General features: G+C 41.1%; 1 protein-coding gene across 1 annotated transcript in view; it reads left to right on the forward strand.

The window, feature by feature from the left end:
- DCC (DCC netrin 1 receptor) overlaps positions 1 to 12,173 on the forward strand; it is a 1,323,879-nt gene that overhangs the window by 1,160,661 nt on the left and 151,045 nt on the right. The window contains exons 18-19 of the mRNA XM_081942031.1: positions 5,758 to 5,896; positions 7,065 to 7,172. Of these exons, the coding sequence (XP_081798157.1) occupies positions 5,758 to 5,896; positions 7,065 to 7,172 (247 nt within the window). The remainder of the gene's footprint in view (positions 1 to 5,757; positions 5,897 to 7,064; positions 7,173 to 12,173) is intronic.

Raw genomic sequence — 12,173 nt, forward strand, 5'->3', positions numbered from 1 at the left:
TTTAGAGTAAGACCAGAAAGAAATATGTGTGCAGAAAAAATATAGTATATAAATAATTCCAGCTCCTGTATAGTTTTGGAAAGTGCAACCTGGCTTTATTGCAAGCGCATTGAGGAGCACACTGCAGTCTTATAGAGTCGTAATTCTATGATCGGAAAGAGAAAATAGAAACCAAAAATGCAGCTGTCCTTGCATATTATGTATATTTTTGGCAATTTTCCTTTTCAGTGGGTGCCAAGAGTGAGAAATGTGGCTGGTCACAGATGACTGATTTTACTCATTACAACGGCATTTTATATACTGTCTGTCAGTGGTTCAGAAGAAAACAAAATTTAGTTCAAAACAAAATGAAAACCTAAAATCAGAAGGAAAAAAGTCTACCTAAAATAAATCCCTATCTAGGAGTCTCTATTTTAATTTCCTCAACAGCATCCTCATCTGTGCATAAATACAGAGCCGTTGGTGGTGCAGTGATTAGAGGGCAGTATTGCAGGCTAACTCTGCCCACTGCTAGCAGTTCAATCCTGACAGGCTCAAGGTTGACTCAGCCTTCCATCCTTCGGAGGTTGGCGAAATAAGGAGCCAGACTGTAAGGATCAATATGGTGACTCTGTAAAATGCTTTGAGTGGGCTGCAAAGCGCTATGGAGTGGTAGATAAGTCTAAGTGCTATTGCTATTGCTTATAAACATGGTTGAGGAAAAACAATCTTGACTTAAAGGAAGAAGGGTTTTTTGACTTACTCTTCTCCACCAAAGTGGGAACATTTTGTGATATTTTGTGATATTAACTGAAGTAAGGTGTCAGTGTTCCAAATATCATCCAAAATTAAATCAGAGTCCAAGGGAAAGTATTCCTCAAAGTTCCAATGTATTAAGAGAGACATGTTGGCACGTCTGTGGAAACCCGAATCTGAAAGCTTCCCGAGTTTTCCCACCCAGTTGAAAGTTCATGATCTTGCCCCCACACCCACAAGTCCATCCCATGGTCCAATCTTCCACTGCCATGCTGGCAGTTCCACCCATCCAGTTCCGGTCAGGCTCAGAGGTGTAGAGAACAAAAGATGACTTTGGCTTTCTAGAAAGGGATTTATTTTGACAAAAACACATTCTACTCCTTACTATTCCCCCTCCCAATTCCCCAACTAATGAAACAGCACAGCACAATAATAGAGAGTGTGTCAGCCAAAGATCCTAAAAGGAACTGGCTGCAGGCCTGACATAAGGTTTATCTGTGGTCAGTTTTCTTCCTGAAAACGTCCAAAAAATGTAATAGGAAACTGAGAAAAGGTAGAATTATTTATTAAATTCATATAGCCACTCAACACATAAGTGACTCCAAAGAATTTCTAATTTTTTTTTTTTTTAAATTTCCACCATACAATAAAAACCCATAAGAAAAACCACCATCAGGAAATTCAGACACTGGTTTGCACACTTCAGTAAGAATGACGTGTGGAGAGACCCATTCAGTTTGTTAGTTACCTTCACCCCCAGATACTTAATACAATACAATACAATAGCAGAATTGGAAGGGACCTTGGAGGTCTTCTAGTCCAACCCCCTGCCTAGGCAGGAAACCCTATACCATTTCAGACAAATGGCTATCCAACATCTTCTTAAAGACTTCCAGTGTTGGGGCTTTCACAACTTCTGAAGGCAACGTCTGTTCCACTGATTAATTGTTCTAACCTTCGGGAAATTTCTCCTCAGTTCTAAGTTGCTTCTCTCCTTGATTAGTTTCCACCCATTGCTTCTTGTTCTACCCTCAGGTGCCTTGGAGAATAGTTTGACTCCCTCTTCTTTGTGGCAACCCCTGAGATATTGGAAGACTGCTATCATGTCTCCCCTAGTTCTTTTCATTTAACTAGACATACCCAGTTCATGCAACTGTTCTTCATATGTTTTAATCTCCAGTCCCCCAATCATCTTTGTTGCTCTTCTCTGCACTCTTTCTAGAGTCTCTACATCTTTTCTACATCGTGGCAACCAAAACTGAATGCAGTATTCCAAGTGTGGCCTTACCAACATAATATTGTTGACTGCCTTGAATTTACAGTCTCCGGATTTCTAAGCCAGTACTTCAGCACTATACCAAACTGTTTGGAGTAATGGTGTCTTAACCACTACATCAAACTGGCTTTCTCTTAAGTATTCATGCCCATAATAAATAAAAAGTAAATTTGTCCTGAAAATCTGAATGTCAGCATTCCAAGTAATGAACCCATTGAAATCAGAATTCCAGGGCAGGTAGATTCCTCAAAAGACATGTTTATTGGATACATCATATCAGCACAGCCGGTGAAAGCCAACTCTGAAAGCTCCAGTGGTTTTTACCTAATTAAAATAATAAAACTTCCCCCCTCCCCAGTGTCATCATTCACATTGTCCAATGAATATGGCTGGCAGGCTCCTCTTCTCCTTCACCAACCACCTGTTTTGATGACCTTTGTGGAAAGTTCCCAAGAGATGACCTAATTAATTTATAAGCCTCGAGACAAAGTTCAAACAAAAAACATTCATTTATTAGGATCAACATGTTGGCTTGATCTTCTGTGGAGCCTAAACTGAATCCCACTTAATGGCATCTGAATTTTACCCCTGTGTCTTCTCCCCTCTGCCTGAAATCATCAATCACATTCGCAAGATGTTACGGCAGGGTTCTGGACATGCGCATTCACACCCCAGTTGCAAGAATATGAGACTTTACTCTAGCCCAGTGTTTCTCAAACTTGGCGACTTTAAGTCCTGTGGACTTCAACTCCCAGAATCCCCCAGCCAGCATAGCTGGCTGGGGAATTCTGGGAGTTGAAGTCCACAGGACTTAAAGTCGCCAAGTTTGAGAAACACTGCTCTAGCCAAAAGTATGCATGGAATTCTCATCCCTTCTCAAGTTGATAGTAGTCATGGAAATGCTTTAGACGTTGACACTTTGTTCCCACAAGAAAACATTTTATTTTGACTGTAAGCTGGGCTATCTACTCCCCCCCTTCCCTTCTTTCTCAGGCTTAATGGCAACTATGAAGCAGCACAAGATGGCTTCAGCTAGGTTCGCTTCAGAGTTGACACTGAATTTAGGAAAAGCCAAGTTGGATGACACCAAAGGCATCTTCATACTGTGGTCAATGACCTATGAGAGACCTATAAGCAGGATATGGAGTCAATAGTCCTTTTTTGGCTGTTGTTTTCCAGGAACTGTATCCAGGAATCCTAATGGTATAGTAGCTCTGCATACCATTGAAGTATTTCATTGGATAGGATAGATTTAAAAAATGTTTGTGACTGATACGGCTTTCAAATTTATGTGAAAATTCATGAGGACAAGTGATGTTCTTTCAAAGAAATCTGAGATTTCAGTTTATTTTATTTTACATTATCATATTATTTATAATAATACCTCATCATAAATGATTTATTAATATCAAAAAGTCTCATAAAACACGACTAGTTCCCAAGTCTGACCTATGTTCACGTATGTTCTGTATGTCTTTAAAACCGAATGATATCACATTTTAGCCCTGATACTGTTTTGTGTGTTTTTCCCTTCTTCTGTCATCGGTTGACATACTTTAAAGGGAAACTTGTCATATCCGAATGGTTCTTTGATATGAGTTTAAATAAAAGGAAAATCAGAGAAAATGTTGACTATGAATACTTTAAAACTCCCTTATCCATCTGTTCTGTTTGATCATCAAAAAGAATAATGCAATTTTGTCCACTTTGATTAACTTAGAATCACTCATACAAATGTCATGCTAATGTGAACAACAGCAAAAGCACTTAGACTTATATACCGCTTCACAATGATTTTACGACCCTCTCTAAGTGATTTGCAGAGTCAGCATATTGACCCCAACTATCTGGGTCCTCATTTTACCCACCTCGGAAGGATGGAAGGCTGAGTGAGCCTTGAGCTGGTCAGGACTGAACTCCTGGCTGTGGGTGGAGTTAGCCTGCAATGCTGCATTCTAACCAGTGTGCCACCATGAAGCTACACACACACACACACACACACACACACACACACACACACACACACACCTATTTGGCCAAAATCACCAGTATAAAGATTTATTTTCATTTGCTTGATTAAATATGTATGAAGATTGCTCAAAATGGTCTTGTTGGAAAGGGAGTCTAGCAAAGATTTTAAAATTCTTTCATTTAAGTGAATGCCATGGTCCCAAATCACATTTTAAAGGATGTCAAAAAATTGCCTGTGCTTTTTCATTGTTGTTCCTTTAAAGAACAGCAATGCATTTTTTACTCATTATTACATTGCTAAAAGTTATTTTTAAAAAATCTAATCTACTCTCCCAGGTTTGACACATTTATAGCCCTTCCAGGAAGCAAAATGGGAAAAAAGAACCTGGGATAAAGTACAAGGGTTTTACTGCTCTGGAGCGTTGCTCATTTATTTTAAAAGAGACTTTTATTTACTTTCATATCCTTCTCTTGCCTATCTTACCTTGATAGTCTCTATCCTGAAGACAATTCAGAGTAAGGAGAGAAGTCAGCCTGACATTTTATAGTAACATGAAACAGAAGAATGGAAAACAGAAGTCGACTGAAGAGGGCTTTGTTCCTTAGAGAGGGAAGGGAGGGAGGGGGGGAAGGAAGGAAGGAAGGAAGGAAGGAAGGAAGGAAGGAAGGAAGGAAGGAAGGAAGGAAGGAAGGAAGGAAGGAAGGAAGGAAGGGAGTTCTGACCTATGCTTCCCAAGAGCATGAAGCAAACTCCTGGTCCCAACAAAAAACCCTTTTATTAATTTACTGTGAATTCTGCTCATTTACTTCCAGCGAAGTCTTTCAAGGGAGGATTTACAGTCACAGTCCTTATCTGGCTCGAAGAGCTGACAGGCCAATATCTGCAAAACTTGGCAAGAAGTCTCAGAGAGTCACGAACCAATTATGTGAAATGTTTGTCTCATGCAAACCCCATTCCCCTTTCGTTCCTCTTTTATTTCCTGTTGGAGGGGCCATTCATCATCCACCTGTGGCCTTACTGCCAAGTTGGCCCCTGTTCTTTAGCTGTTCCCTTTGTCTGGCAACTCTGCGCATGCGCACACTGGGAACAGGCTCCAGCTGTTCATCTGCCTCACTGAGGTCTGCATCTGAAGATAGCTGATAACTGACATACGGCTCTGGCCCCCTCTCTGCCTCTGACACAGAGCCCTCATCAGAGTCTTCCCCATACTCCAGGACTGGCCCATGTTCCTCCCCAACCTCCTCACTGTCCGAACCTGCTGCCAGCTCCACTGGCCACTGGCAGGCAACAGCAGAAGGAAGGAAGGAAGGAAGGAAGGAAGGAAGGAAGGAAGGAAGGAAGGAAGGAAGGAAGGAAGGAAGGAAGGAAGGAAGGAAGGAAGGAATTAACTTCCTTCTCCATTATAACTCAAAATGACAATTTTGTGACATAGCCATCTAAGGCTGGCAGACTCAGGAAGGAAAATAATCACTAGGAATTCAACTGGTTCATTCATAACAAAGCCTTGAGTGTTATCCCTGGAGATGACACAATTGTAGAAGCGGTAGCTCAATCAAGAAGAGGTTGACCACCGTGATTAATACTGGTGCCTAATGGTTTCAGACACAAACCATTTTTGAATTTGGATCAAGTACAATAAATCAAGAACCTCACAGGAATGGAAAGTTTTGTGGGAAATGAAAAATGTGGGAGCAATAGTCTCTTTAGTGAATCCAGTATGATTGAGTTTTAAAGACACCGTTGTTGTTGTTTTTTACTTTTCTTTTCTTTCTAGTCAGCAGATACAACTGCCTTGAGCCACCCCGTGTCTGGTCTTAAGCCAAATACCATGTATGAGTTCTCTGTCATGGTGACCAAAGGTCGGAGGTCAAGTACATGGAGCATGACAGCTCATGCTACGACATATGAAGCAGGTAGGCCTCTAGAAAAATCCTAATTTTTTTTCAGATTTGATGCTTAGTTTGATTATGTTAAAAACCAGTTCCTTGTACTGCCCACACAGATGGAAATATTTCATAAATGTTAAAAATAAATTATTTTAATTGAATCTCTTTTTTTTAGAATACAGCGGACAATTCATTTAACAGCTCCTACTTATTTTGAGACCAAATTTATACAATCTGATGCATGGGATACTTCCCATATTGGATGACATAAATAAATAAAGTTCCTTTTGCTTTTTTCACTACTGCTAAGTGGCGATTGATATCTACCTCAATTTAAAGCATATAGAAATTCATGGTGATAATAATTACAATGTTTTATTAATTGGTAGTTTGTTACCAATGGAGTTAAAGTCAGCATAGTATACTAATATTTATAAGGAGAAGTAAGGGTTCTGTTTTCAAACTCGTAAAGACTCATTTTCTTCAGTGTATTTTATATTATAGTCTTCATTTATCTATCATTGCATTGCATAATAATCATTTTAAAAGTACATCCATAAAGTATTTTTTTTCTTATGTAAGGTTCTCAAAGGCTTTAAATATGTGAAAGTCTACAAGTATTAGGCAACATTTAATTTTATCATGTATATGTTTCAAACCACAGCCATTTAAGCCATTTCCAAATATCATTATGCTTTCTTTACCTTTCAAAATATTTGAAATGTGTGCAAACATGGTGATTTTGAAGAAGAAAGCATGGAATCATTCTAAAAATAATAGTGATTGGCTATTCTTCAACTCTAACCCCAAATTTATTTCTATTCTTATACCCAAACTATTGCTCATGTTATTAACTCTAAAGCCAGAGATGTTTAACGTTTCTTGAATTTACCATTCATGGAATATGTAGCAGATGGGATTATATTCATCATTACTGCTTAGTAAATTCACCTAATACATGACTATCTCTTTCTATCAAGTCCATCCCCCTAAAATCTAGCAACCTGATATCCTGAAATCTGCAAAGGAATGCTAGAGACATTAACATCTCCTTGCCTAAGAATTTATTTATTAGCAATAATAGTCTAGTTTGTACAACACTTCAAGGTACAGTAGATTATATCATTATTGTATTAAGGTGTCATCTTCTGTGTTGTCCCCCCTCCCTCTTCTGGGCTTTCTCTCTTTCTCTAAGCCCCAACCTCTGCTCCCAAGGATTTGACAGTCATTACCCGTGAAGGGAAGCCTCGAGCTGTAATTGTCAGCTGGCAACCTCCATTAGAAGCCAATGGGAAAATTACTGGTAAGTGTCTCTTGAGCTCTGTATCTTCTCTCCTTCTCAGCAGGTGACACAGAAAAGTGTGGGGTTTAAAAGGTCGGCATCACAACCCTTCCTGGAAATGACCATGTAAACTCACTAGGTGAAAAAGGAAAGGGAAAAAAATAAATGCCCAAGGTCCTCAGCCTTCTGTATTTTTAAAAGAGAGCCAGCTGTTTTGAAGGAAAGAGAAATATTTGCTTCCCATTGTTGGAAGAAATGTCCACCTGGGTTCGATTCCAAGTGGGGAGAAAGACACTGGAAACATGGAAGCTGCATGGAAAGTTGCTTTAATGGTGCAGAACCATTAAGCACATGGTCCTGGTGCAGCTCCAACACATGGAGTGGAGAATGTGTGTTATTTATAATCTCTCTTGGGCCTTGCCCTAGAGCTTCCTGTTCCTATGTAAGCAATGTGTTCTGACCCCCCTCTTCGTACACCAAAGCACTCCAAGACAAGAATACTGCTAGATGATTTATTCACAGTAAATTAACACACTGACTAGACCTTGGCAGCAATCCAGACTTCCAAGATAAGAAACAGAAACGAGAGCTTCTCCAGCATTGGTAATTAAGTTGAATCCTGCAACCAGCCTCCTCACAAAGTCTCTTCTTATATACTATCTTGAGAGGAGCCTAATTACAACCACTTGGGTCCAATTATCTTCTGTATCTGCGTAGTTGTTCTCTACGTCTATCAGCCCTCCTTTTCCGGGCGTCCAGGACCAACTCCCTTGTCTCCTCCCCATTGCTCCAAGGCATGACGTCAGGAGCACACTCCCTTTGGCTTTCACCGCTGCTCCATGCCTCAGGCGCCTCCTGGTGGCCAACCAGCCTCTCTGATCCCTGCTCAGAGTTGGAACCCTGTCCAGGGTCCTCCACATCTTCCAGAGCCGACTCATAGGGCCCCTCGCTGTCGGAGTCTGTTTGCAGCTCCAACAGCTCCTGCTGGGCCACAACAACAATGTATCCTATTGGTTGCTGTAGGAGTCATGTGCAAATCCTAGGAGTTTGTCTGAGATAAGTCTGGTTGAACTGTGCTGGGTGATATAATATCCCCAGGTGTCATGTGGTACTAGATGGATAGAGGGCTAATCCTATATATGTCCCAGAGGGTCATGTCTTAATCTCATCACCCTGGAGCTGGAGGCCTTTTGTTTTGTAGATAGGATGGCCTAGTTTTTCTGGGGCTATTAACAAAGGTGGGGGCTGCTTTTCTCCTTTTCTCATCAAGGAAGGTATAATATTCTGCCTTTTTAATATTTCCTAGAATATTTCATTCTTCTAACAAGGGTGGATGCTAACTTTCTTCACCATCAGAGAATTACCAGCAAAAACAAACACTGGCCAGCTAGTCTATACATGTGCACGCACACCAAAAACTGGAAGACCAGGTGGTGCACTGGAAACTGGAAGAGCAGTTATTTCCATAACTCTCGTGCGCATGAAGACCAGCTTCATGCGCATGGAGTAATACTCCTAGTAGGATCTATATACTTCTAGTAGGATCTATAGTGAAATTCATCTGGATTTATTGGAATTGTCCCATGGGTGGGTTTCGGCTGCTGCTACTACTGGTTCGCTCAAGGACGCGCCGTGCATGCGCGGGCTTGATTCGCACTACACACACATGCATGTTTAATACGTGCTACCACACATGCACAGTACTGGAAAAAATGCTTCTGCACATGCAGAACCCGTTCGGGGGTGTGGCAGGCCGAGTTACTACCTACTCAGCCGAATTAGTCCAAACCGGTAGGAACCCACCTCTGAATTGTCCTGTCTGAAACGAGAACAAAAAAACAGGCACAACATATTGGCTAATATTTCCAAAAAGAGTTTTTAAAATGGGAGGAGAGAAAAAAGTTGATGTTTGTAAATAGCTGTATGGGGCAAAAGATCTACTACTACTGAGGTCCCTAGATACCAGTGACAAATTACCTCTTGCCTATTTATTTATCTATAGGACTTATATGGCTCCCTATTTCGTTTGATAGCTTTAGGGGACTTATAGCAACCCATTAAAAAAAACTTAGTTAAAAACAAAAGTACCCATCCTGTCAGGCCCAAAAATAACCCAGTGAAATCCAATGAAGTGCAATGCTTTATTTGCTTGTACCTAATGGACAGAATCTTGCCAGACTAAAGCTGTAATCATCTACCTTAATAGATATATCCTGATAAATGTTAGGATGTGGCTAACCTAAACTTCTTCATGTTCCCCACTTCCAGCTCAGGACAGTCTCTTAATCTGGACCGTTCTCTGGGAAAACTCTGTGCTGCCAAAATCTCCCTCTCCCACACGTGTAAATTCAATCACACTTCCCCCATCCCCAGTTGCTTGATCAAACATCCTTGCAGTTCAACTTCCATCCTAGTCCAATGTTTGGAGGAAGCTCCGATGTAGGAGATGACCAGGCTGAGCTTGAGGGAGGGGTCAAGTGCATCATCAGTCTCTAAGTCTCTTCACAGCCACAAGAGATCTATCCCTCCTTGAATTCTGTTGACTCTTCTGTTTGCTTTGACCGATGGTAGTTTAGATTCCTGTAGAAAGTGTTAGCATGCAATGAATCCATGTTCATTTGAAGTGCCTTGGCTTCTGATTTCCTGTGCTTGACAGCCAAATCTTCACAACCCTCCAGAAGGCTAAGGCTAGAGATCCCACCAATCTCAGGTGGGAGGCTGTTCCAATTGATTTATTTTTGGATTAATTAGGGGCTGTAATCTCCATAAACCTGCATATCCATTGCAACAGAGGTGCATGTGGCATCGTCGCGCAATTCAGGAAAAACAAATAAGGAGAAAAGCAACGCCTTTCATACAAACTGTTAATTCTCAGCACTTTAATGCAGAACATTTAGCAGTATCCTCATTAATGTAGAATATACTCAACTCTAATTTTATAGAGCGCTAGGTTTTCAGATGGTTTATTCCAGTGTTGGGGGACCTTTTTGGCACCGAGTGCCGAAATGGGAGTGCATGCTGATGTGCATGTTCCAGAAAACAGAAGAGCAACTGCCTGGTGTGCCCTGGCCAGCTGGTCTTCACATGTGCATGCGCACTAGAAACTGGAAGACCAGGTGGTACACCGGAAACTGGAAGAGTAGCCACTTGGCATGTGCATGCGCACTGGGCAGCGGTTCTTCCAGTTTCCAGTGCTCCCACACGCATGAAGACTAGATAGTCAGCATGCCGGAACCCGGAAGAGCAACGGGCGATGGCTAGTGTGCCCAGAGAGATGGCTTTGTGTGCCACTTCCAGCACGCGTGTTATAACTTCACCATCATGGATTTATACTTTTCCAGTGAACTCATTGATTCTCCTCACATACTTTAAGTCTGAAATGTCCTCTCTGTTTCTCTCTGTTTCCTATTTTAAGTCTCACCAATCCTGTCCACGAACGTAGTGCGCCTCTGTTTTTTTAAAATTTTTGTTTTGTTTTTCACAAATGGACATTTCATACGTCTGCAATTTTATTTCATTAATGATAGGTTTCAAAAACTTATTTGACGTTTCAGCGCTCACCACTTTCTATGCTCCTTACCATTTATGAGCTGATTCAAGTTCACTGCAGAACAAGTTTTCAACTTCTTGTAAAGCCATAATTAACAAGCATGGGGCTGTTACATATTTAGATCTCCATATTCTTAAAAAAAAAAACACCTTAGGCAGCAGAATCTGGGGGCTAAATGCTTCCAAGTCTCATTTAAATAATTTCCTATTTAGTGTTAGCAATGAGTTGAGTCATCTTTCTTTGGGATCTACTGAGCCAGCAATATATGGTGATCTATTCATAGTCAGATGGCCCTTCTTTTTTAAGTTTGCGACAGATGGTGCACAAAATAGATAGAAGAAATAACAAGCTGATCATCACGCGTGACAGGTGGTTGCATTCAAGTTTGGATTCATGATATCGCTTTTAGTTTAGTTACCTTCAATCCAGTTCTCTGCTAACGTCTATTGTAGATCCCAAAAATTAAACCAAGCTTATTGCATTGGTAGTTTTACAATAAAAGAGTAGACAAACTGAATAGCAATAGCACTTAGACTTATATACCGCTTTGCAGTGCTTTTACAACTCTCTCTAAGCAGTTTACAGAGTCAGCATTTTGCCCTCAACAATCTGGGTCCTCATTTTACCATTCTCAGAAGGATGAAAGGCTGAGTCAACCTGGAGCCTGTTGAGATTTGAACTACCATATTGCAGGCAGCTAGCAGGGAGCAGAAGTAGCCTGCAGTACTGTACTCTAATCACTGAGCCACTGCATCTCTGAATGCAAAGTAAAAGGTCTCTGCTCTCTAGTGAAATATTTATTTTATCCCATCTTTAATATTTTGATATATAACTCAAGGTGGTTAACATACCTAAAATTCCTTCCTCCTATCTCTGTGAGATGAGTTGGGCTGAGAGAAAGTGACTGGCCCAATGTCACCCAACTGGCTTTCATGCCTAAGGCAGGACTAGAACTCACAGGCTCCTGCTAAATGGCCCACAGTCACCCAGCTAACTTTCATGCCTCAAGCAGTACTAGAACTCACAGTCTCCTGGTTTGTAGCTTGGTGCCTTAACCACTAAACCAAGCTGGCTCACTAGTACATGGTTTTGACAACAGAAGTTTCTTTAGGAAGAGAGTGTTGGAGGTACCTTTGACATCATAACTCAAGGCAATTGGGCAGGAGCTTGATCTGAAATGGACATATGTTCATCAGTTCAAAAGAGTATAATATGCGTAAAGCAGTGGTGGGATTCACATAAGTTTGCAAATGTCAGCATTCATGCCTTCCGTACATGTGTGCGGCCTTCTGTGCATGAACTTTGCTCACGGGCAGAGCATGCATGCATGTGCATGGTGTTGAAAACGAAGCTACATAAGATGTTTTGGAGCCAGGGCTGGTGGCAGACCTGCCTGCAGTTCACCGCTACTGATTCGGATGAACCGGTCCGAACCGGCTAAATACTGCCTCTGGCTTACATCTCTTCACAAT

This window comes from Natrix helvetica, assembly GCF_964273705.1.
Source record: "Natrix helvetica genome assembly, chromosome: 2".
Taxonomy (NCBI): domain Eukaryota; kingdom Metazoa; phylum Chordata; class Lepidosauria; order Squamata; family Natricidae; genus Natrix; species Natrix helvetica.